Source organism: Meyerozyma guilliermondii, genomic scaffold (genome assembly GCF_000149425.1).
Source record: "Meyerozyma guilliermondii ATCC 6260 scaffold_1 genomic scaffold, whole genome shotgun sequence".
NCBI classification, from domain to species: domain Eukaryota; kingdom Fungi; phylum Ascomycota; class Pichiomycetes; order Serinales; family Debaryomycetaceae; genus Meyerozyma; species Meyerozyma guilliermondii.
The window spans coordinates 252,458-277,766 of record NW_001809800.1 but is presented as its reverse complement, the minus strand read 5'-3'; the positions used below and the strand labels follow the sequence as shown (position 1 = coordinate 277,766).

At 43.0% G+C, this 25,309-nt stretch overlaps 11 protein-coding genes across 11 annotated transcripts; 7 read left to right on the top strand and 4 right to left on the bottom strand. All coding sequences in view use genetic code 12, as the record gives it.

The window, feature by feature from the left end:
- Window positions 1-364: 364 nt before the first annotated feature.
- Window positions 365-3,613, top strand: SMC6 (DNA repair protein; the record flags this gene model as incomplete). The annotated part of the gene is made up of 1 exon (XM_001486734.1): window positions 365-3,613. The coding sequence occupies one exon, from the start codon at window positions 365-367 to the stop codon at window positions 3,611-3,613; it is 3,249 nt and encodes a 1,082-aa protein (XP_001486784.2).
- Window positions 3,614-3,664: 51 nt separating this feature from the next.
- PGUG_00160 (uncharacterized protein) lies at window positions 3,665-5,233 on the bottom strand (the record flags this gene model as incomplete). The annotated part of the gene is made up of 1 exon (XM_001486733.1): window positions 3,665-5,233. One exon carries the CDS (start codon window positions 5,231-5,233, stop codon window positions 3,665-3,667), a length of 1,569 nt encoding a protein of 522 aa, XP_001486783.2.
- A 223-nt stretch (window positions 5,234-5,456) lies between these two features.
- On the top strand, window positions 5,457-6,542 carry PGUG_00159 (membrane insertase; the record flags this gene model as incomplete). The annotated part of the gene is made up of 1 exon (XM_001486732.1): window positions 5,457-6,542. The coding sequence occupies one exon, from the start codon at window positions 5,457-5,459 to the stop codon at window positions 6,540-6,542; it is 1,086 nt and encodes a 361-aa protein (XP_001486782.2).
- A 76-nt stretch (window positions 6,543-6,618) lies between these two features.
- Window positions 6,619-11,994, bottom strand: BEM2 (Bem2p; the record flags this gene model as incomplete). The annotated part of the gene is made up of 1 exon (XM_001486731.1): window positions 6,619-11,994. The coding sequence occupies one exon, from the start codon at window positions 11,992-11,994 to the stop codon at window positions 6,619-6,621; it is 5,376 nt and encodes a 1,791-aa protein (XP_001486781.2).
- Window positions 11,995-13,041: 1,047 nt separating this feature from the next.
- Window positions 13,042-14,676, top strand: MSK1 (lysine--tRNA ligase; the record flags this gene model as incomplete). Its single annotated transcript, XM_001486730.1, has 1 exon — window positions 13,042-14,676. One exon carries the CDS (start codon window positions 13,042-13,044, stop codon window positions 14,674-14,676), a length of 1,635 nt encoding a protein of 544 aa, XP_001486780.2.
- A 22-nt stretch (window positions 14,677-14,698) lies between these two features.
- Window positions 14,699-17,206, top strand: PGUG_00156 (uncharacterized protein; the record flags this gene model as incomplete). The annotated part of the gene is made up of 1 exon (XM_001486729.1): window positions 14,699-17,206. The coding sequence occupies one exon, from the start codon at window positions 14,699-14,701 to the stop codon at window positions 17,204-17,206; it is 2,508 nt and encodes an 835-aa protein (XP_001486779.2).
- Window positions 17,207-17,361: 155 nt separating this feature from the next.
- Window positions 17,362-17,970, top strand: PGUG_00155 (uncharacterized protein; the record flags this gene model as incomplete). The annotated part of the gene is made up of 1 exon (XM_001486728.1): window positions 17,362-17,970. The coding sequence occupies one exon, from the start codon at window positions 17,362-17,364 to the stop codon at window positions 17,968-17,970; it is 609 nt and encodes a 202-aa protein (XP_001486778.2).
- Window positions 17,971-18,105: 135 nt separating this feature from the next.
- YAF9 (Yaf9p) lies at window positions 18,106-18,765 on the bottom strand (the record flags this gene model as incomplete). Its single annotated transcript, XM_001486727.1, has 1 exon — window positions 18,106-18,765. The coding sequence occupies one exon, from the start codon at window positions 18,763-18,765 to the stop codon at window positions 18,106-18,108; it is 660 nt and encodes a 219-aa protein (XP_001486777.1).
- Window positions 18,766-18,870: 105 nt separating this feature from the next.
- PGUG_00153 (phosphatidylinositol-3-/phosphoinositide 5-phosphatase) lies at window positions 18,871-22,254 on the bottom strand (the record flags this gene model as incomplete). Its single annotated transcript, XM_001486726.1, has 1 exon — window positions 18,871-22,254. The coding sequence occupies one exon, from the start codon at window positions 22,252-22,254 to the stop codon at window positions 18,871-18,873; it is 3,384 nt and encodes a 1,127-aa protein (XP_001486776.2).
- A 739-nt stretch (window positions 22,255-22,993) lies between these two features.
- PGUG_00152 (flavin adenine dinucleotide transporter) lies at window positions 22,994-23,923 on the top strand (the record flags this gene model as incomplete). Its single annotated transcript, XM_001486725.1, has 1 exon — window positions 22,994-23,923. The coding sequence occupies one exon, from the start codon at window positions 22,994-22,996 to the stop codon at window positions 23,921-23,923; it is 930 nt and encodes a 309-aa protein (XP_001486775.2).
- A 253-nt stretch (window positions 23,924-24,176) lies between these two features.
- RNH35 (ribonuclease H2 catalytic subunit) lies at window positions 24,177-25,208 on the top strand (the record flags this gene model as incomplete). Its single annotated transcript, XM_001486724.1, has 1 exon — window positions 24,177-25,208. One exon carries the CDS (start codon window positions 24,177-24,179, stop codon window positions 25,206-25,208), a length of 1,032 nt encoding a protein of 343 aa, XP_001486774.2.
- Between the last annotated feature and the right edge of the window lie 101 nt (window positions 25,209-25,309).

The following is a 25,309-nucleotide window of genomic DNA, read 5'->3' as shown; positions in this document are numbered from 1 at the left end:
CCAGTGCACTGCTTTTTGCAACTGTTCCCTCTGCGAAGTAACCAATTTAAACTTTGGCGCGCGTGATTTCAACCTCATCGTGTTTACTTACCTCTCATGACCACAGACAGGCCCATGAAACGTAGGCGGCTGGAAGACGATCTACGAGACAGGCTGGGCGATAGGTCCACAATAGAGAGCGATAATGAAGGTTCAGAGGTTCCTGAAGACTCAAGTCCGAGAAATGAACCCTCGGAACTGGTCTTTTGATCCAACAGTAAGTGTGATAATCGCCAAGAGGATGAGTTTGACTGACCAAAACTTCTCCAGAGCAAAATAGACAAAAGCAATACTAACCCAGAAAGGACAATCGGTAAACAAGTACATGTCACAGCTTCTTACTGACTCTGAAAAACGACGAAAATTGAATAACAGCAATACAGACGAAAGTGGACTGGAGGAAGATCTGAGTGCTGACGAAGCAAGCGGGTCCGATTTGGAATCAGAAGCAGAGCTAGAAAATGGTGAAGTTGATCACCATGATGGAAATGCTCCCGCAAAAGCCGGGGTAATAGAGAAACTTGTTCTTCGAAACTTCATGTGTCACGAATTCTTTGAGCTCGAATTTGGTCCTCAGTTGAATTTTATCATAGGCAGAAATGGTTCTGGAAAGAGTGCCATTCTCACAGGCATATCTGTCGGTTTGGGTGCCAAAGCAGCTGATACTAATAGAGGAACTTCGATGAAAAAGTTAATTAAAGACGGCAAGAACACGGCAAGAATCTCCATCACATTAAAGAATGAGGGCCCCGAAGCCTACAAGCGAAGTACATTTGGCTCACACATCATTATCGAAAGGGTGCTTCAAAGGCAAGGTACAAATCAATATCTCATAAAGTCAGCTCTGGGAGCCATAATTTCAAAAAAGAAGGCAATCATCGATGAGATCTTGGCGCGTTTTAACATTACAGTCGATAACCCACTAGCATTTCTTTCACAAGATAAAGCTCGAGAATTCATCACTCTGACTACCGACCACTCAAAATACAACTATTTCATGACAGGCACACTTTTGAGCGACATCCTTGCAACTTACCAATCCATTTCCAAGAACATTGTGGAAGTCAACAGTAAGCTAACCATAGCAAAGCAACATCTTGAGGCTGCCAGGCGCACCTATGCCAAATCGACGCAGGTATTCAATAACTTTAAAAGATCTGACCATTTACGAAGACATTTAGAGCTCCTCCACGGCAAAATTTATTGGTATAATGTTTCTGTATTTGAAAAGAAAATACAAAAGTACAGAGATAATATACTGTCCTTGGAAGGGAACATACGAGAAACTGAGTCTAAGATCAGTGAATTAACCAACAAAATTGAGTCTAGTAAGCTTGAAGTTCCACAACTTCAAGCCAACGCCGAAGAGGCAAGACGTCAGGTCTCCATACTTAATGAGGAGGTTCATGATGCACAAGAAGCATACACAAAAATCCGCATGGCCGTAAGTGATGTTGCAAATGAGATCAAATCGGAAGAACATGAAATCAAGTCGCTCAAGTCGGAAGTTAAGGGCCTCGAAAAAGAACTAGAAACTGAGACATCTCGATCAAAGGATACTATTGACTCGCCTTCCAGTTTGGAGTCGAAGAGATTAACGTTAAAGGAACTAGAAGGTGAGCGAGATAAGTTAAAGGCGCTCAATGACACATTTGCCGACCCTCAGAATAGTGCAATAATGCAGATCCAAAGACAAATCACATCGGCCAAGGAGAGTGTGCAAGATATGAGAAGGAGAAAGAATGAGATTTTAGCGGCACAAAGAGATCAATACGCGCCTTGGGGACTGAGTATGGCCAAAGTGATAAACGCCATAAACTCAACTAATAGATGGAAAGAAAAGCCCATTGGTCCTATCGGATACTACGTCACGTTGAAGAGTGAATACTCAGAGTGGAAGGATCTTATCAATGCCGTACTTCTGCAAACGTTGGACTCTTTCTTAGTCTCAAATGAACATGATAGACGCCTATTGCAACAAATTTTCAGACAGTTTCGAATCAACAAGAACATAATTACCAGAAAGTTTGAGGAGTTCCTGTACGAGTCCGGTAAGGCGCTGGAACATGTTACATTTCTTGATATGTTGGAGATACTGAATCGACATGTCGCCTTCACGTTGATTGATTCCAACATGATCGAAAAATGTGTGACAACTAAGGACAGAAGAAATGCAAACTCCCTTATTACCCAGAAAAATGTCCTTAATGTATTTTCTTTGTTGAATGCCAAGTCAGGGCACAGGTCAACGGGTAGTAACAGGTCTTTTCGAATCGATCCGATCTATTACAGAAATGACTTGCACAAGCTTTCATCTGGTAGCGCATCTGCCGCAGACGAGACCAGGAAGATAGATGAAAGAATACTGGAAGAGCAAAATAACTTGTCGCGACTTGAAAATCAACTTAGAGAAGCAAGAATTAAATTTCAAAATGATAAGCAAAATACCGAGAAAAGATATCGTGAGATCCAGTCACAATTAAGAAAACTTGCCGATGAAATTTTTAGAGAGGAAAATAACGTGAATGACTCAAATGATAGTTCACGCACTGAGACATTGAAGGGCCGAATACAAGAACTTGAAAACGAGATTAATAACAAGTACGGAATATTGGATTCCCTCAGGCAAGATATTGTGAAAGACAAAGAAAAGTTTGTCAAAGCGAAGCTTGCCGTCGAACGCAAGAAAGAACAAATGGCGGATTGTAAAAAACAAAAAGACGATGCAGAACAAGAAATGGTCAATATGGATGGAAATATCAGCGAAATGGATGCGCAAATGTCTCAGTATGAGATGAAGAAAGAGCAGCATTTATCATCTATCAATCAGTTTGAAACGAAAATACAACAGGGGCAAGAACGACTCCAACCATTGCTTGCTGATGCCGAAGCTCGCTGCCCTCGTGACAAGATACTGATAGCTGAAACCGATACCAGCGAAACAATAAGCCAGGAATACGAAAGGACACAGCAGGCGGTTCAGGAAGCAGAAAAGACCATTGGCAAATCAATACAAGAGATTCAAGACGAGCTTTTGTCAAACAAAGAGAGTAAGGAAGATGCAGAAAAACGAGTAAAAAATCTTACGACAATCTCGAGAGCACTTCAAGCCGACCTCAATAGGCGTTTTGATGCCTTGCACACCACTATTTTAAGAAATACTGGAGAATCAGCGTCCTCCTTTGAGCGCTCACTTGCGCTCAGAGGTTTCAAGGGCGAGTTGAAATTCAACTTTGCCGAGGAAACATTGACAATGATGGTTCAAACAAAGAACGACGCACAAAAAAGAACTACAGAGTCTCTTTCCGGTGGAGAAAAGTCCTTCACGCAAATTGCATTGCTTTTAGCTATATGGAAAATGATGGACTCGAAAGTTCGTGGGCTAGATGAATTTGATGTGTTCATGGATTCGGTCAACAGATCTATAAGTATCAAGCTTCTTTTGAACGAGTTGAGACAGTATCCAAAATCACAATCAATATTTATTACTCCTCAAGATATTGCTGTTGTCGGAGACTTAGATAGCAGCGACGTACGGATCCACCGCATGTCAGACCCTAGGAACTCCAATTGATAATGATAACGAACAATTAATGATAATTTTATTTACACGATAAACTGTACACTATGTAATGGCTTGCTCAACAATCCAGGGATATTCTGAGTGAAAAATTGACCGAAATTTTCTGTAAGTTTCCGTATTCAATCTTACTTGTAAGCCTGAAATATCATCTCGCGCCAACAACTCCAAGTGATGAAATAATTGATCTTTGGTTACCGAATTGCAGTTGAGCATTGCGGATAAAAAGTGGGCGACTATATCCTCTTGAGGTTTGAAAACGGTATGTGTAGACAGAACCTGACGGTAACAGAGCATTGCTTCTGATAATCTAAATTGAAGATCTTTATCTTCTCGAGGAGTAATATCTTGCATGCTTTTGTTCCAGCAAGCCTTCATGATCAACAGGAAAGTTTGCAGATCAACTAGAACTTGAGGCATAGTTTTGGGGAAGTCTTGAAGCAATTGCTGAATCAACAAAACAGCTTCAGATGTTTTACCTAGTTCACAAAGAGCAGCAATCACAAATGCATTCAAACGAAAGTGACTGGCCCGGATAAGGGTTATCAATGCAGATATGCGGTCCAAGCCACCTGACAGAAAAACTGTCGAAACCTGAGTCCTAACAAGCTCGTATAGATTTGGCATATCCGCAACCAAAATTTTCCCGTCGATCAAAGAGTTGCGTTCAGTAAAGGAATGAATGTTGCGTTCCTCACTAGCAGTGAATGGCACAATGTCCATTTCTCGGCAAATAGTATCTTCATCGTTCTCAAATTCCGTCTTGAAATCTTCCGGCAAGGAGATGTCGTGAGATATATTTTCTCTTATTGCCTCTCTTCTCGCTCTGAATTGTGCAAAAGATGTAATTGCAGAAATTTCTTTCTGTTTTTTAAAGCTTCTGATGTTTCTGTGTCCACGGAAGGCAAAAGCAAGATCCCGAAACAACTTCAAGGTTTGAGCAAGATGATTAACCTGAGCCGATGCTTCAACAATGCAAATGCGCAACGCTTTGTATGTATTGTTGTGCGAGTAGTAAGAGTAAAACCGCTTGAAGTATTGTAAGAGACCCTGTATTCGATCAACATCTTTATTTTGGACGTATATCGAAGCGAGGGCTTCGAGTGTTTCGCAGCTCACTAGAAATGGAACGTGGGGATTGAATCTGTCAATGGCATATTTTTCTGAAGAATAGTATACGTGGTTGTCAATGAGTTCGTGGTATACCATACATGCACCAGAGTAGTGAGCCATGGTGCAAACTTGAGACATGAAAATTGACCATGTCTGGTTAGGTAGTCGGAAATGGGGATAGCGAGACAGAAGAAGATGGAAAAGGGTAACGAAAGCGGTAATATTGTGTGATTGCAAGAGTTTGGAAAACTCTATATTGGCAAGCTCTGGATCAATGTAGGAAATTTTCTGGCTTAAAAGTGTGTGGAAATAAGTTTGTGGCAGGGCACCATGTCTCTCATCGTCGTTTATTTTAGTTGATTGGGTAAGATTTTCAGGTTCAGAATTACCATAAGCAAGACTTTTGTATCCACGAATGCCATGAAATGATTTAGATGGTAACTTTAGAAGTTTTAACTGATTGTGCAATAATATATGCTTGCAAGATCGATATCGTACCATGACACCATTACAATATCTTGTGTATCAGAGCCAAAACAGTCCAAGAGCAGCCCAAACTATGTTACTAGAAGACTAGAGATTCAGGTAAAGTTCACGCTCGTGTCCTCGTACAGAAACTTTGTAATGAACCAACTTTTCTTGTTGCAATTCGTACCATTTCAACTGTCATCACGTGACCTCTCCCGAATTTTTCAAAGTCGATTTGAGTATCAAGAACTTCATAATGTTCAAAGCAGGTATAAGGCGAAGTATAAGCCCCTTGAACACCATTCGTGGGTTTCCCGTGGGTTTCCGGGCCTCAGCGACTCCTATCGCTGCTAGATGGAACTCCAGCTCCACTGGAGTATCAGAAATTACAGACAAACTTCCAACATTCGATAGTACTTCTGCCACAAATGGGTACATTACGGACTTAACCTCGGACCAGTTGGGATACTTAGACTCCATAGGTATGGCCCAAGGCTGGGGACCAACGTCCTTGGTAGAAAGGTTCTTAGAATTGACACATGTGTATACTGGTCTTCCATGGTGGGGAACAATTATAGCTGCTACCGTTGCCGTAAGGGCTGTAATGTTTCCCTTATACGTCAAATCGTCTATCAATGCTGCGAAAATGACAAAGGTGAAGCCAGAATTGGACCAGATCATGAAAGACCTTCGAGAGGCTGAAAACCCCCAGGAACAGGTTCAAGCAGCGCACAAAAGAAAGGCATTGATGAAGCAACACGATATTCACATGTCTCATCAGATGTTTCCCTTGTTGCAACTCCCACTCGCTTATGGATTTTTCCAGGCTTTGCGTAAAATGGCAAACTTTCCCGTTGAAGGATTCTCATCTCAAGGTTATGCTTGGTTTGAAGATTTGACCCAGGTGGATCCATACTGTGGTTTACAAGTTATCGCCGCAGGAATTGTCGTCTTGATGGTTAGGATCGGTGGAGAGACAGGAGCCGCTACTATGAATCCCATGTTGAAGAAAGTCATGACATATGTCCCTATTGCTTCCATCTTTATAACCAAGGAATTTTCAGCTGCAGTGGTGTTATATTTTGCAATCAATTCGATGGCTTCTTTTGTCCAAGCATTGGTTTTAAGGAACAAGTACTTCCGTAAATTGGCTAAAATGCCACCAATTGTGGCTGCAAAACCATCTGAGAGCGCCCCTACAACTGTCACCGAATGGTGGAAAGATTTTCAAAAAAGTATGAATCTGGGAGTTGAAAAAAAGATGAAAGAGTCCAATACCAAACTTGGCGCCTTGCACAAGAGGAAGAACGAAGCCAGTGGTGGCTTTATTAAGAAACATTGAACTTGTAAATATGAGTTTCTTAGAGTCAATTAAATTTACCTTTTGTATGCATCCTTGTATATATACTTTATAATCCTTAGTCGTCACCAAAGACTTGTTCATAATTAGTAATTAACTTCTCAACCACCAAGTTGATATATCCGAAATTATTGATCAACGAGTCCATTGAACTTGCCTCCGTCAATGCTGGCCCGATGACCGTAGCCAAATTTGACGCCGTCATCTTGTTAGTGTCACTGAACAGACAAACAACATTCAAATGGCGCAAGAGTGCTTTTAAAGTGTTGTAGTTAATTGGAGGTAAAAGCCTTATGACCTCTCTGAATTGTCCAAGATCCCTGTCAGGTTCTGAGCCATTCTGCTTAAGTTCAAATACTGCTGATATCACTTCATCTGAAATTAACGCATCGGGAAGTTCACGGAAATAGAGCTTGACGCAACTCGTCAACGCATGAACATCATAAGCCCGCTCACTGAAGTCAACAGTGCCTGTCTTGTCAATCATGGAGCGAAGGGCATTTAATTCGCTCACTGAAGAACTGATTCTATAAATGCCAACATCCTTTGAACCTTCTTGCTCTACCTCCGCAAAGATCTTTGTCAAAAAGTTTGGCACGTAGGTGCCCTCCCTGTTGCAGACTATGTTAATTGGCACACCGAATACTATCGAAGGGCTACCTTTTAGGTTCAAAGCTCTCGAGAGAAACCAATGTCTGTTTGAATAATTCAATTTGATGAGCCATTTGTTCAATTCAACCTCGTTTGGCGCTTGAAAAAGGTATTCATCGCTTGAGGAATCGGAATCAATTTTGAAACATAAAGGTAAGAGATAAACCGGGAAAATCTTTTTGTTCTTCAAAGCGATAACTGCAATAGGTTTCTGCTTGCCATCAACGGTAGATTTTGGATCTGGAAGTTCGTAGTAGTCAACAACTTTGTCAGAGCTGCTAGAGGCAGACATAGAAAAGGGCCTGCTCTTACTAAATAAGCCACTGATCTTGAAACGCGAAGCCGAATTGGACTTATACGCCAACGACTGTCTTCGAAGACTCGTGTTAGATGTTTTTTTGGTCAATCCCGAAACATTATGCATGGGGTTACTCTCCTTCTTGGGCTCTAACATATGCTTCTTCTTGTTGTCAGACACCAAAATTGAGCGTTGGCTTTCAAGAACAGTTCTAAAAATCTTGATGCGATCTTTCTCCAAAAAGGTGAACTCCTTGAGACTTTGAATATTGACCAATGATTCATCCAATTTAAGAAGAAATTCAAATTCTCGCGTATCATGATAGCTGACTGTATAGCCGTCCCCACTCTCGAAGTCCTCAACGCTTAATTCCTTGATTAATTTGTAAATGAGGTATCTCTTGTTGATGTTAATGCAGTTTTTGTAATACGTTGGGCACTTGTTGATGGCCATCAAATTCTCGATAATCCAACCAAAGCATGGAAGTAGGGGCTCATGTGCAATTATTAGATCCGAACTGGTCAATTGCCTTGGCAAAAGCAGATCAAGGTCACCGAAATTCGAAGTATAGCCATCACCATTGAGAGCCATAGACGCTTTGATCCATAAGTTTGTGAAAAGCCGACTTTCAGGTGAATAAATAACGTTAGTGATTGCAGACTCAATGCACGAAGGGATAGATCCCTCATTGCCTTCAAACACAAACTGATTATTTTCCATTTTCAACTTCGTGAGCTTTACCATGATTAACAAGGTCTTCATTCTATCTAGACGTTCTTCGACTGTTATGTTTAAATCAGTTAATTGAATCGCCAAGTAGCTTCGGAACTTATAGTATAATTTAAAAAGCTTCCGGAAAACCAAAGGAAGCTTTTTGAGCACCAATTGTTTATCAACCGGATCAGTTAACGACTCAAAATAGGAAAAGATGTTGGAAATCTGTAGGCTATCGTCGTGCGTAGTGGGTCTTTGAAGGTTATACTCCATAAGATTATTATTTTCAAACTCAATTTCGATAGCTTTGAATACACGAACCCAGTCTTCGGCCCTTATACCTTTGTAAAATACAGTCAAAAGCTTGTTGAACTTGTGCAAAAACTTTTCGATTTTATTCACATTTTTGTGACCGGGCAAATTGCGATTCATTGGCACCTCATGTAAGGAGTTGCCAAATTTGAATTCGTTGATCAAATACTCGTCAAACTTCAGAATTTCAATCGGACGGTATGTCTTCTTAACAAACAATTTTTTCAACTTCTTGTAGTAATTGACCAAGCTTTCGAAAGATCGCTCAAGTTTAGAGTCAATTTTATTGGAGTTGTACCATTGCAATATTTCATTGCTGAAAAGCTTGAGCAATTTGATGAGGATCGCCTTATTGGTCAAGTCAGTTGCAAAATTGGAGTAAAAGTTGTTGATAAGCACAATTGAGACCTTGAGGATATTTATCTGGATCTTCAACAACAATTCATAATCAACTTCCCCAAGGGCTGCCAAGTTGATGCTCGGGTCAGTTGGATCTAAATTCCAATTGGGGAATTCACCACCAAGTACCTCACCTGTCTTTAAAGCATGTGCCCGTTGCATGACCGAAATGACCGCATTGCCTGAATTTATGAAACGATGAGCAAGCTTCTCCAATAACTCCTTTGTTGTAATGAACGAGTTATAGTTGAGAAGAAAGACGAATCGATACTCAGTCAAATCGATTACCAACGATTCCTCAAAATATTTAGCATCAAGAAGAAGAATATCAATGAGTCTATCGATGGTGGCATACTTGGGAATGAAATTCATAACCGGAATGGCATTAGTCAGATCCCCTTCAGTATCCCCGCTTTGGTGAGTTTTTCGCCTTTCGTACCGGTTCTTTTTGGATCCTTCCAGATCGTCTTCTATGGAGAAGTTTCTAAATTTTTCAGAATTGAGTATTACATCAACGTCAATGCCTAAACCGGCGTCATCATCTTCGTCATCGACATTTTCCACGACATCGTCAAAAGCATTGAATGTGCTCGAGTTAACCATAGAACTTTCAAAGTCAGGGATCATATCATCAGCACGAAACACCAACAGGTCATCAACGACAATATTAGACGTATCAGTCGAAGTACGTCCTTCACTTGCTAGCCTTCCTTCATCGTCTTCTTGAACGAGTTCGTCATAACGAGATAACTTCAACTTAAAGTACTCATTATTGAATTGAGGGATCTTATTACCCAAATCGAATGAATGCAAGGTGGTAGCAGAGTCCGTAGACTGTACGGTTAAGGAGCTGTTGTTTTGATGTTTCAAATTCAAGGGACTCGAGGCCATGGTCTCTGATTCTAGGTACGCTTCTGGAAGGTCCGGTTCTAATACCAAGGACAACTTCATTAGCTTATCAAGACCGATCGACTCACAATTAATGTCAATTAATCTCCACAATTTCTTTTCAAGCGATGGGTTTTCATAAGATTTGGTGGTGGGAGGAATATGCGAAACTTCATCAAAACTTGGCGTCGATCTTTCATCGTTATTGACTCCAAGGTAAAGCACTTGATTCAAGCTTTCGTTGGAGAAGATGAATCCCATGCTATCATACCTTCTGATGACATCGTCATTATATCTGATGATTTCGTTATAGTTGTTCAAATTGGTCAAATACTCATTCCACCTGTTGAAGGAGTAGTTGATACGTTTCCAAATCGACTCCAATTCGGTTACATTGGGCACCGCATTTTGAATAACCAAATCACCAAAGTAAGGAATCACTCGTTCCTTAGGGTAAATCTTTCCAATTCCTCTAGGAGCCATGATGTGGTACGACTCTCGAGGGTTGGACTCTTCTTTTCCATTTGACGTTTGACCCGAAGTGTTAGCCTTTACTAAGCCATTAGCCAAGTGACGCCTATCCAATTCAAAGAGAACAGGAGACCAATCATTTTTCAACAACTTGATATAATCAGGAGACACAAGCGACCAAATTTTTGTTAATCTCAATATGGGCTGCGAGAGTATGATGGAAGAAATGCCCAACCAGGATGACATATTACCGAGCTTGTCTAAAAGACATCCGAGGTCGATCCACTTCTCAATTAATCGGGCTTTCTTTTCAAAGCTGAGGGCACTGGTCGAAATCCCTGGAGATGTACCCTCGATAAACAAGTGGTTTATGAATAAACGGGATAAGTAATGAATATGAGTGTCGTTATTGAACATGAGGGTGTTCTTCTTGTAGAAGTAGTCCAGAGAATGGGAGTTGTTGAGTGAGGAAAATAGCAAAAGCGACTTGTCAATGTTCGAGTTCCATGCTTTGAAAAATTTGAGATCGATCGATGTCACCACAGCCGCAAATTCAATCAAATCGATGTCCTTCATGAAGGTTATTGAGTTGAGATCAGCAAAAGGATTAGACAGCTCAACTTTTTGAGAAGGCGCTGCTTCTACTAAATCCATCAATAATTTTTGCTTTGCGAGCATGTCCCTCTTGAACTCTGAGACCTTGTTATTGGTAGGTTCCCATTCGGAGAGGGACTCTATAATCTTTAGGATATGAGGCGCAATATCCGATTTGAGAAGAAAACCACTAAAGTTTTCCTCAACGTTGGCCAAAAGCTTGAGGACTCTATCTGTGATGTGCAGCGTACGAGTCTCAGTTTCGTGGTGCAGGGCAATTGTGAGTGAGAGGTACAACTGGATGTAGCAAAGGATGTCTGCAAAGTTTGGAAATAAGGGTAAAATTGCAATTAATTGATTTACGCTGGACAAATCCTGCAACGAAGTTTCGAAAAGCATAAAATGGGCAACTGGTTCGGCATCGTTGACAACGTGTGGAGGAAAAGCGTGGGTTTCGTCATTATAGGCCAACTCCGGGTGGCGGGTGTCCATTGAAGTGAATTGTAGATGAGGCTGATCCAGAATGGCGGTTTCCGATTTTGGTGGGAGAGTTGTTTGAGACCGAGAATTGTCGTTTGGGTTGGGGGTAGGAGGAGGTTGCGGATAGGACTGAGCGTCTTGTGGTGTTTCCGTAGGAGCAGAAACCGGTGTTTGTGGTTCGCTGGAGCCACTGGCGGAGTAAGACCGTTCGGTAGTAGCTCGAAACGATCTAGCATTCACATTAGCCTTATGGAGGTAAAGATGCGAGCCCTTCAATTCAACGCGTACAACTCTCATTGCCAGCTCTGATATGTCATTAGCACTCAGTGGGTTTGAAAGCACATTGAGCCAAGAATGCATGGTGGTACGAGAGTCGTAGTCTGGCTGCACGAGACTAGACAAAGATTTGGACTGAGCAGCCTCCGGGGCTACCGTGGTTCTGTCAGTGGTCACAGTGTTCTGACCCGATTCAGGGATGCTAGCAATCGTAGAACCCACAATCGACGCGTTGGCAAGGGTGGCATTATCGTCTTCGAGGCGGCTGTCAGAATGGGTCGATTCGGCGTCGCTCTCATGGGCATAGCCAAAGCTTCTGCGCTTATCTTTACGTGTCCAAAGCTTTCTCATGAGTAGAGTGGCCGATCAATCGAGCCTCTTTAAGTACTTTATGGTAAAATCAGTCGAAGCAACGAGCCTAGGGGGTAGTAGAGTGAGTTGGAAGTGGACGGTGAGAAAGCCGACTTTTTTGTAAAAAGCGGATATCAGCACTGGAAAAATGGATCAGGCAATCACTAGTAACAGAGAGGATACCTGGATCTGTTTATGGATTGTGATGGCACAGGGTGGCACCAGATCAATAATTTAGTAGTCGCAACAAGAGTTACGAAATCCTTTTTTCTCACAGTTCACGCGTTGAGTCGCGGACAATAGTTTAGACGAAGGACCTGCCGGATTGGGAGGGGTAAAAATGGGCACAATGTAGAGGTACAAAGAAGTAGATCAAGTGGGGCGATCTGCAACTTACAGTATACGATGTTTAAAATTTTTCTTCTTGGCCGGCTGGGTACCCAAGCTAGACGATGCAACATGCTGCACCGCCGTTAGCCGGTGAGACTGTGCAGAGAAAAATAGAGGTGAAATTAGCGGAAAAACAGAAAGAAGTACGAGAAGAGAAAGGGAACTAAGAAAAAATTTGGACTTGAAAAGAAGGTCAAACACACTCACACATCATATAGACACCGTCCAACACCTTATCCTCTACTGAATCAAGTAGCATTGACAACTGCCGCGGCATGGTAATGCAACTTCTCTCATTCTGCTGCGACCTATTTTTAGTGCAATTCGCAGCCGCTGATTCGCGCCGCCGCAACGCTGAGGCTAGGATTCGCAGTTGTGCGTCATCGGCTAGCCCAGTGAGTATTATTGTTGAATATCTTTTAACTATGAGGATTACAAGGTACAAAATCTTCAACTCTGATCTATCTCTCCTACTCCTCTCTACTCTTCTCCTACTCCTCTTCTACACCTAATTTTAATCTCTGACCCGTATTTTCATTCCCCGATTTGGACGCCCCTGCTCTGCCCTTTGTTGCTGGTGTGTTTCCCTTTGTGTCACTGCTCGGCCGATGTCTCGGTCCTGCATTCTGACCAAATCATACTCACTCATCCTCCTCAATGTTACGCCGACCGATCCAATGGACACGATCTGGCCCATCCCGAGTGGTTCTACGCTGGAATTCAGATACTTATCTGCCCCGTAAGCAGATCATTGCGGAAAATCCTCCTCAATACTATCCTTCAATCTCCGAGGTGCGCCAGAAATACACCCAAAAAGCACCAGTCGCATCTCGAGTTCCTCAATTTTGCGCCCAGTTTCGTGGCTACGATTTCTCCAAACACCCTCAAAAGCGTATAGATGCTTGCCACAAGATAGAAGGTCGTATATCGCTGGTGCGTCGGTCGGGACGAGGGATCTACTTTTTGGATCTTGTACAAGACGATGAGAAAGTGCAGCTAATGGCCCACCACAAACTCATGGAATTGTCCGTGGACGATTTCGACCAACACCATAGCTTTCTTCGCAGTGGCGACTATGTGGTGGCTGTTGGTTTTCCCTCGACAACTAATGTAGGCGAGTTGACGTTGAAGCTTAACTGCCCCATTGAGCTTGTTTCTCCATGTTTAAATCTGACCACCATACCCGAAAAACTAAGCGACAGAAGCCTTATAAACAAGAACAGGGTCTTGGACTACATTGTTTCGCCTGAGCTGCGGGAACACATGGTGATTCGTTCGCTTGTGATTCAGGCTATTCGTAGCTTTTTCCTTCAGCGACAATTTTTGGAAGTGCAAACTCCGCTTTTGGCTGGAAACGGTACGGGTGCAAACGCCCAACCATTCAAAACTGCACTGAGAGCCCTTGGGCTGCTGGAAGAGGAGTCTCTTTCACTTCGGGTTGCTCCGGAGCTTTGGTTGAAAAGGCTCGTTATTTCGGGCTTTGATAAGGTGTTTGAAATTGGACCATCTTTTCGTAACGAGGGAGTTGATGCGACACACAATCCTGAATTTTACACCTGTGAATTCTACCAGCTGTTCTTGTCCCTCGAGGAACTCATGGAAATCACTCAAGATTTGTTTGCCCACATACACAGCTCGTTGAGCACACATCGGACCAAATTAAAACTTTTGGACCAGCATCTTACGTCATTAGAGCCATTGGCATCGAGGAACTTCCGTCGCTATGAATTCATACCCACGATACAAGAAATTACCGGTCATCCTTTCCCCAAGAAAATGGACTCAAACGCACTTGTTGAATACTTTCACAAAATAGGCGCTGCGTTACCTTCCAACAAATCACCCGCCAGTCTTCTCGACGAGCTTTCTTCCCTTTACCTCGAACCACTCTCGCTAGCTTCAAAGGAGCCGGTAATCTTCTACAATCAGCCAGCAGCGTTGTCACCTCTAGCCAAGTCCACCACCAGAACCTACAGTAATCATCCACATGAGATCTCAAGTAGATTTGAGCTCTTTATAGACGGAAAAGAGTACGTGAACTCTTACGAAGAGGAGAATTCGCCTTTTGCCCAAGTTTCCAAGTTCAAAATTCAACAGGCTGCAAAACTGGACCACCATGATCCCGAGGCTCTTGTCCCAGATTGGCAGTATGCGCGAGTGATGGAATACGGACTTCCTCCTACTGGAGGATGGGGATGTGGAATCGATCGTCTCGTAATGCTTTTCTCTGGAGCGTCCAGAATCTCACAAGTTCTTCCATTCGGAACCATCAGAGACGTAGTTAGACAATAATGTACATAGCACAGTGTGTCCTATGTATGGGTTGCACTATGTGTGTTGCGCTATGTATGGGTGTCGTGATGTCTGCTCGACAGTATTCACAGCCCATGGCGTCTCGCGACCCATACCCGATCTCCGGATCACAGCATTCATGGATTTTGAAAAACGTGAAGACGACGACGGGGTCCGTCTCTCGTGGAATTGTGTTCCGAAGTCAAAGCTCCAGCATCAACGGAATGTCATACCTTTAGGTACCATATACACACCACTCAATTCTCGATCCGAGGTACTTCAAGGAGAATCTCTGCAAGCTATAACATGCCGCCAGTGTGGTGCTTTCATCAATCCTTATGTGACGATCACGGAGCAGCAGCCTGAAGTGTACTACTGTCAATTTTGTAGCTTCGGAAACAGAATAACGGCGGAGCCAGGTACGATTCCAATTGGTCTTCAACAACAAGCAACAACGATAGAATACCGTACTGGCCGACAGAGTAGTCTTCCGCCCATATTCTTGTACGTAGTAGACACATGCTTCCATGGTGAAGATGTGGAGGATATCTACCAGTCGCTCAAGGAACTGTTGATGACATCACTTTCATTACTTCCAGAAAATGCTCTTGTGGGGCTCATATCGTACGGAAAACATGTTCTGATCCATGAATTCACGTCCCATGGGGTTCCTAGAGTCCACTGTTTCAATGGAGACAAGAAATACTCGGTTGAGCAGTTACAAAAAGCTTTAGGAATTCTTTCAGCCGGATTGCGTACTAATGTAAATACTGGTGATCCGGTGACACTGGTACTTGGTTCCGTGGGGGTGAGGTTCCTTCAGCCAGTTAATGTTGTGGAGTACGAATTTACCTCAGTTCTTGAAAATTTAGTCACCAATCTGTTTCCCTTCAAGCAGTCTCGAGAACGGCCCGCTCGAGCCACTGGTGCTGCTGTGAACATAGCGTCCACATTACTCAAGTCAATTCTTGGCGAAAGCACCTCTGTAGGTGGCCATTTGATGTGTTTTATTGGCGGTGCTTGTACTTTTGGACCAGGAAAAATCGTAGGTTCACAGCTTAAAGAACCGTTCCGTTCGCATCACGATATTGAAAAAGCCAATCAAACACAATTACCTTCCGTTCCTCAGATGAATGGGACTACCAAGGTGGACTTGACGTTGTCCAAAAATGCAAAGAAGTTCTACGAGAGTATTGCTACGGTATTGGTAGGTTTGGGTATCAGTTGTGATTTCTTCGTGTGCAGCTACGATCAAGTTGGACTCTACGAGATGGACGATGTATGCAGTAAAACAGGCGGAACCGTGATAATGAGTGACTCTTTCAATACGTCAATCTTCAAGCTGAGTTTCGCTAAATTCTTCAAACAGTACGAAGAAGGTGTCGATACGGGATACCTCGAAATGGGGTTCAATGCTACCTTGGAATGCCGAGTGACTCCAGACTTACAAATCCAAGGTCTCATAGGTAATGCAACATCGTTGCCTCCTCGAAAGAATGCTCCTCACATAGAAAAGTCGATCTCCAAGACTGTGGTTGGTGAGGGTAATACAAATTCATGGAAGCTTTGCAGCACAAGTACTCAAACATCATTTGCACTTTATTTTGACAAGTTGGACTCCAACAATTTGGGTCATTCCTACATTCAGTTTTTATACCACTACCAGCATCCCAGTGGAGAATTAAGACTTCGAGTCACCACAGTACCGATTGCTGTAGTTCCAGATGCCGACATGCAAAATCTTGAAGCCGGGTTTGACCAAGAAGCAGCAGTGGTACTCATTGCTAGAGACAGCATTAATAAGCTTCAATCGACCAATGGCACAACCTATGAAGAAGGAGATGTGGTGAAACAATTGGACCAGTTACTTATAGACTTTTGTGCCAGGGTTGCCGTGTATACCAAGGGAGCACCCAAGTCGTTCAAGCTATCTGCTACCTATTCGTTCTTGCCTCAATTTTTGTATCACTTGCGTCGTTCCAACTTAATTAAAGTGTTCAATAACTCTCCTGACGAAACAAGTTATCTTCGACACATATTCATGCAGCAGGACGTCAATAATTCACTTATAATCATTCAGCCTACATTACTTTCCTACGACGTCGAGACTTATACGGAAGATACTGAAGCGGAACCAGTATTACTTGATTCGATGTCACTCGGTGCCAACAAAATTCTACTCCTAGACACATTTTTCCAGGTATTGATCTACCACGGCTCGCGTGTTGCAGAATGGAGAAAAGCAGGGTACCAAGACATGGAGGGCTACGAACACTTTAAAAAATTTCTTGAGGCTCCAAAACAAGAAGCCATGGAAATATTAATTGACAGATTCCCCTTACCGAGGTTTATTGACTGTGATGATGGAGGCAGTCAAGCTCGATTCTTAATGGCCAAATTGAACCCGTCTACGGCATACGCTGCTAACCCCAATCATCTCTATGGTGGGCAGCTCGATGTGTTGACAGACGACGTAAGTCTTCAGCTGTTCATGGATCACATTCAGAACTTGATCATTTCACGCAAATAGAAACAGGTACTTCATTTTAGAATTATTTAGACATCAGATTCCCCTCACATTTTTCAGGTGCTCGATTCGCGTTCTCCACTTTCTTGTATTGAAGTTCCCCACACCTCTACACCACTATATAGTCAGAGATCATCTCCATCTTTCATCCTAGCCTGATGAAGAGGGAATATTGCTGTCTTGAGGTGCCTCAAGTTCAGAAATCCTACTTCTCAGGAGATGTGAAATTGGTGCCTTCTCGTAAATTAGCTTCCAAGCCACAGGTACTACCACCAGGAATCTCATCGGTGAAAAATTCCTCCACAATCGAAGATACCACAAAAAATATCATTCTAGAATGTCTATCTCGAAGGAAGGACATTCAAGATGATCTGGAAATGATGCCAGGAACTGGTTTTGAGCCAACATTTATGTTCTTCTTGGGTGTCGAAGGAAAAGACCATGTGTCGGAGATGCAGTGCTTGAACTACGATAATGTACTCTATGTTTCATCCAATATAGAAACATTGGCTGATAAAGTGAGGTGTACCGCTCACACCAGTAACCGAGAGTGCCATCAAATAGCATCCTACTTTGGAATTTTGGACCCTTTGGGAGGAGGTTCATATCCACTCAACTATATGGTAGTCGTTGATACTGAGTGGAGAGTAAGGTGCAAAATGCCCATTCGAATGAACCCAAGGGTGTACGGCAGCCACGAAAAATTTGGAGCTTCTTTTGAGGAGTTGGGAGCTGTAGTAGACCAGTATATGGCGTATTTCTCCTGATAAGAAACGAATTATGATTATACGACGATTAACGTGCCACAAATTGATTAGCAGAGCCAAAAATAATAACATAGCAGCCTAGCATTCAACAACATTTCAAGAGTTTATTTTATTTGTACCTTTTCTTGTTCATTTTCATTGTAACAAGGCCACCTTTTCTTGTTCGAGATCTTTGTATTCATTCCTCTGGTTTTCTATCTCATCCTTTACCTTGTTACAGTACAATTCGAGCCTTCCGAGCTCGTCAGTTTCATCAGAGCGGATATATTCTTGATCTCGCTTTTCGGGATCTTTCAATTCGTATGGAAGCATGTTTACTGGTTTTTGTGTGAGAATTTCAAACACCTTTTCTGTAGGCTCCATAAACACAAGTTCGTCAAAAAGCACGGAATGAACTTCTCCATTTTCACGTTTCGGCTGTTGTGGATTGAAGGGATGGAGTTTTAAAGCATGGAAAATTTGAAAGTTCTTTTCATTGATTCCCAACTCGGCTCCAGGATGGAAATGTATCTTGATGATGATTTCGAATTCTCCCCATCCGGTTTCCGTGACCTCATAAGGTGGGTATTCTACAGTTCGAACAGGTGTATCGTAAGTATCATGCAATTTGAATGTCACTTTTTTGATTAATGGTGTCAAGTCGACATCTTCTAACACTGGTTTCAAAAACACAGTCCATATATGAGTGTGGTCTGGAGGTGTTCTTGAAGTACGCTGTTCTGGAGCAAGTTTGTACGCATTATTACCGTATAGGATCGGCACTGAAATCGAGAGATTCTTGATTCTTCTGCTCATTATCAACACCGCTAAAGTTGGCACAGGAAATGTATTCGATATAAGTTATATACAGTCCTAATGAAAGTTGGTTTCAATAACCACTTCGAAAATGCATGGACGATGCTACTTTGGAACTAATGGAGCCCATTCAGACAAAGACTTTGAAGGTACTGGAGTGCTGGTAGTTGATCGCTTGGTCGCTTCTTCTGACGATTGAGGCGAGGATCGCTTATTTGGCACTTGAGTCGGTTTATAAGATGACAAGCTTGCTGGTTTAGAAGGGACCATGGGTGATACTATGGCAGGAGATGACGTGGAGGAGGTACCGTTTGTCGAGTTTGGAGTGCCAGAGTTTGATCTTCCGGGAACAAGTGGTACGGTGGAGAAACCAATTGGAGGCTTTGAAGGTGCCGGCTGCGAAAGTGTCGTTTTTCTAGATGGAGGAGCTGGAGGAGGAACATCGCCTTTTTGATTTGTCAAAGGTGGAGGCAACTTTCTGGGTATTGGTTTGTCTTTGAAATTGCTGCCATTAGCTGTCAGTCGCAGCGGAGGAGGTGGAGGTGGAGGTACCCGTCGAGGAGGAGACTTTGCAGGAGCTGGAGCTGGTCTTTGGGGTAGGTGGGGTAAGTCATCTATCAAGTTCATCTCCGAAAGAATCTCCATGGAGAACCTGTCGGAAGAGCTCAGAACGCTCGAGGAGAGTGCGTCATCAAGTTCCAATAATGATCCGGAACCATTATGGTCCTGCTTGTATGATATATAGAGCTCTTTAGCCATCTTGTTCCTCTTGGGTTCGTCCACAAATTTGACTTTGCACTGAAATAAGGCATACACTGGCTTATGATCACTCAAAAAAAAGTCCATAATCGAATGGTAGTTCAACTGGCGAAGATTTCCCTTGTCAGCGTTGCTTCGGTGGACGATTCTGTCTGTCCAGGAAGGTACTCTTTGTTTCTCGGATGTGTCGTAGTTCGAAGTGCCTTTGTCAAATTTGTATGTTGGGTAAAACTTGACTAGTTCTTCTTTAAAGCCAGAAAACGCACCTTTGTTCGACATTTCCAGGACCAATTGATCTGCCTCGAGCAATTCATCAAAAGCACCCTTTTCAATCAAATTCCTACAGTACTCGTTTGGCATGGAGATTCGGTAGTTGAGGTCTCCAAACCACAAAATATGGTCATGATCAGTGAGTTTATAGTTCCGAGTGAACGTGAGTCCCAGCATGATAGTCAGGTAATCATTGTAGCGCTCAACTACTGCATTCGTACCAGCAGCTAAGTGAGATGTGACCAATGCTATGGAGGTGGACCCAAACTCAAAACGTACCGAACACGCTCCTTTGTTTGCTGTCATTCCACCCAACCCAGTTTTCTTTGACGAACCATATACTTGCGTAACTTTTGAAACCTGAGTTTTTTTAACAAAAAGAAATAATGCCATGGAAGCAATTGCCTCGGTTCGAAGTAATAAATATTGCTCTGCTTGAGAGTTCAAATGCTGTTCTAAAACTTTTGCCCATTTTTGGGGCTTCGTCATGTCGGCGCTGAGAATAGAACCAGCATTCAACTCGATCAATTCCTGGAGTCCTATAGCGTAGATATCCGGCAACTCACGGTCGACATTTTCGACCGGGAACAACCATTGGCTCAAATCCATGCTGCTTGAAGCTGCCGCCTCAGGTGTAAGTGCATTCACATTATAGGTTCCAACTTGAATGGTTATATCGGACCAGCTCGTAAACTCCGACTCGCTGCTCTTAAGCTTGTCATTGACATACTCGTTAATGGGATCGTAAATCTTCACTGACACCGATTTGGCATCGTATCCCAAAAGCAAATCCATAGTCGACTGTTTTTTTGAGTCAACAAAGGTGTTCTGGTACATTCTTGAAACAGACTTGGTGACATCTGAAAGTGCGCCTGCAAAGTTCATCTTTCCTGACCTTGTAAATGAAGATTTTAAAGCGTTTGTACCGGTGTAAATTTGTGAAATGGCATCTCCATTATCTGCCCATAAAGTATTATGCCGCGTGATCAATGCTTCCAAATTAGCAGTATCCCTGTAAGAATTTCCATGAGAGTGAGATTGATTTTGAGTGATGTATTTCAAGACCTGCTGGCAGATAACCTGCTCAATGAGATTAGTTCTGTCTAAGCAGTCCAAGCAGTTGACTCTGAATACACCATCTTGACGAGTGACGACTTCGTCCTCGTTCATATCAAAGTAGAACCATCCAAACAGCTCCAAAGAATCGTGAAGCATGGGCATGATTTTAGTGGCCCCTGCGAAACCTCCGCTCAGGGCCTTAGTTTCAGCATGAAAGTCAAATTCCAAAAAGGACATTTCATCACGGAACTTTGAATGAGAATAGAGTTGGTGATATTGTTTCAGAACGGCAACTTCGGCAGGTTTCGTCTTTGAAAGTAGATTAACGATATGGCACACGCCATACTTTTCACATATAGAAGTGAAATGCTTATCAAAGATGGGCTGGGTAGCTTCGAGCGATCTTGTGAGAGTGATTTTGGGATTAATGAGTGTCAGATCTTGCTCCCAAAATGTAGGTACAGACCCTCTGATTTCGACAAAGGCATAAATCAGTGCCTTGGATGGCTGGTAGTAGATGAATTCTGTCTCCACGAAATTGGCTACATTTCCATCATCGTCCATTCCTCGAGCATTATAACGTGTACCTGCCCTTTTCCACGACTGCTTCGAAATGATGGTCATAGTATCACGACCGGCATTACCCAGCGACCCCAGCACTGGAACACTTCTGGCAAAGCCTCGGATCACAGTGGTCAAAAATCCGCTATCGTCAATGGTGCTTCGACCAACTGGATCCAAATTTGATCTGTAATGGACAAGCTCTTCCATCATGAAGGAGTTCCACATGTATTCGGTTTGCAAATGCTCAAGTGAGGGTCTTCGTGTGCCATCCATACCAGAACGAAGTTTGTCTAGCGACACCCCACGCAGTTGTAGAGTCAGTGTCAAGTCGAAATCGTTGGAAAAGTAGAAGGAGCCGTTCGATAAAAGCTTGCGCAACTCATGGCACGGATGGGCGGTTCGTGGTCCATTATCGGAGTCGTACTCGTCATAAGAGCCTCCTGGAGTCAGGCTTCCCAGGGCACCGACGGGATAGCCATTGGTATCAAGGGTAATAAAATCCCATTCGTCACTTGAAAGGGAAATAAATTCGACCGCAAAGATTCTGTCTACCGACTCGTAATTGACTGGATTGGCAACATTGGTGGAAGCACCCGTGATCACTGCCAAATATGTCTGCTTCTCAATGGATACAAGGCCAAGACAGCCATATATATCTTTCTGTAAAAGACTTTTGAACCCTTTTGATTTGGTGACCTCCAGATTGGGCAAAAGCTCCACCGCCACAGATGCCTTAGGTCCACCTGAAACACGGCGAGACACTTGCCGGAATGCCATACTATGACCAGAGCCATAAAGAACCAAAGTTCGGGGCTCGTCGAGATAAAGTAGCTTCATCACTATTGAATATGCTAGCTTTGAGTGTTGAATTTATCGCAATGCAAATGAAATTGGAGTGGTCTAATTATGTGATTAAGCAAGGAATTGAAGATAGGCAGTAAAATGCAAAATAAATGAGCCGGTTACCCCTAGAAAAAAACTAGCACAACGTAGCAAGTTAGCTGGTGTTTTCGTCTCTCACGATCGCTACTATTTTCGATCCCCACCGCTACACCGGGTTTTCGCGAGCAAACCGTCGCAAATTTTATTCGGTTACCGACAATTACAGAATGGCAACTCCACAATTTACGTTGAGCGACGAGTCCAAGGAGAGATTGGTAAAGACCTTGGAATACTCCAAGACCATCGCACACTATGGATTCATTCCATTTGTTTTATATTTGGGCTGGAGTGCATCTCCTAACAAGCCATCATTGATCAATTTGTTGAGCCCTTTCCCTACTGTCTAGGATGTATATAGTGAATTGCTAATGATATTGCTAAGGTGTAGAGAGAGAAGAATACGAAGAAGGAATAATAATAAGAAAAAGAGTGAATGCTGTGACTGGGATAAAGAAGAGAAGAGAGATGCCACAGATACTATAAATGAGGAAGGAAACGTTACTTACACAACACCAGCTCAAAGTCACCAGCTCAACGTCACTTTTACCATTTTTCTTCTTTTCTTTTTTAATTGCTACTTTTGTCTCATTTTCTCGATCTCACATCAATCTCAGCGCTCACTATTCATGCTGCTATGGACCTCTCTTCCCGCAAAGTAGAGGCCATATCCGGGCTAAGTGCCGGGTTTATCACCACGATAGTCATGCATCCCTTGGACCTTATCAAAGTACGATTACAACTTTCTTCACAAACAACATCAAAACCATTTGCACTTGTCAGAAGCATCATCCACAAAATACGACAAGATGCACTTATAGAAGCACATCCAGAAAACAGCGCAAAAAAGCCAAAGTCCAGCCTATTGTTGCGTCAATTGTATCGAGGCATAGGTCCCAATCTTGCAGGAAACCTAACAGCATGGTCACTTTACTTTCTGTTGTACGCAGAGTTCAAGCTGCATTTGTCAGAAAACTCCCTACTCCCACAATCCACATTTCACTATTTGGGAGCATCATCAATGGCAGGAATCACTACGTCGTTATTAACCAATCCACTCTGGGTTCTTAAAACTCGAATTCTTGGCAAGTCTAGATACGAATCTGGGGCATACCAGTCGGTGATGGAAGCGGTGACAAAAATGCTCAAAAATGAAGGTGTATCCAGTTTCTGGAAAGGATCTGTTCCTTCTATGTTTGCCGTAGCACAGGGAAGTCTTCAGTTTACATTTTATGACCGAATCAAAGACATGCATCGAACCAACCAAGAAGTACCGTCTCAACTTTCCACCTTTCAATACGTTTACGCCTCTGCAGCGTCCAAGGTCATGAGTATGTTGATCATGTATCCTACACAAGTGATACGGTCTCGTCTTCAGGATTATAATCCGCATCATGAACGTCGGACAATCTCAACCATATGCAAGAAGATATACCATGAGACAGGATGGGTAGGATTCTACAGGGGAATCAGTGCCAATATGCTCCGGGTAGTTCCCGCCACCTGCATTACGTTTGTCAGCTACGAGGGCGTAAAAGCGGCATTACAGAAAAAGAGATTCAACTAAGATTGAAACGAGGAAACGACATAAATTATAGAAGGAGGAAATAGAAGAAGAAAAATAGAGGAAGAAAACAGAAAAATTATAGTAGACTTAAAAGTGAGTAGTGGTATAAAGGAAGAAGAAACATAGGAATCTTACTTTTTTAAACTAATAGAATCGAGAGACTTGTAGGTTAACTGAATTTAGCCATAGCTCTTCCTGTACACCATTTCTCAAATCGCGTCTCAAGATCAACACCTTCAGAGTCTTGCATTCAATGCTGTACGAAGAGTCTACTACAGCGTCCCAAACCGAATCTCCTCGGTCACCCATGCCCGAAGAACCGCTGGCTAAAAGACAAAAACTTGAAAGTACACTTCTGACTTGGATCCCACCATCTGTGACATCTCTTCCTGGGCCATCATTTCATGCTTCAACCACATACCATTCCCAGATCCCAAGATTGATCCTTGAAAACAAAACCGCTTCCGTAGTGCTTGGAGTTGACGAAGCTGGACGTGGTCCAGTGTTGGGGCCAATGGTTTATGGCATTTCTTATTGCCTTGAAAGTTACCAGGAAGATCTCAAACACAAATATGGATTTGCCGACTCCAAAGTACTTAAGGAAGACAAGAGACGAGAGTTGTTCTATATGGTCGAGCTGATGGACCATGAACTCAACGAAAACGTAGGTTGGGCCACACGCACTATGACTGCTAGAGACATTTCGAGTGCTATGCTTCAAGGCCGTGGAGCTGCTGGAGGAGCCAATCTCAATGAGCAAGCTCATAACACGACAATACAGCTTATACGTGAAGTTTTGGATCTGGGGGTTAACGTGAAAAAGGTATTCGTGGATACTGTAGGACCCCCAGCTACATACCAGAAAAAACTACAAGGAATATTCCCGACTTTGGAAATCACAGTCACGAAAAAGGCAGATAGTATCTTTCCCATTGTGAGTACAGCATCGGTGGTAGCCAAAGTAACCAGAGATCTCAACATACATTACTACCACGACCAGTTAGCATTGCTTCAAGGCAAGGTTATCGGTTCGGGATATCCTTCGGACCCTAATACTTCGACGTGGCTTCATGCCAATGTTGACCCTGTCTTTGGATGGTGTCCTCTAGTTCGTTTCCTGTGGCAAACGGCAAAAGATAGTCTAAAAAACCACCATGGTGTATCGGTTGTCTATGAGGCCGATTGCGAGAAAGATCCGGGCTACGGCGATGTTCTGAGCCTACTTGAAAAATCAAGCAACTACTGCGTGGAGGTTGACTTCTACGGCCTGAATGTTGTTTTGTAGCCGCCACATCCCCAACATTGTTAATGATGGTGGTTGCAGCCTACCCGCCTGCACATTGTTTCTCGGAGCTACATCTCCGCGACACAAAACCCATCGGGGAA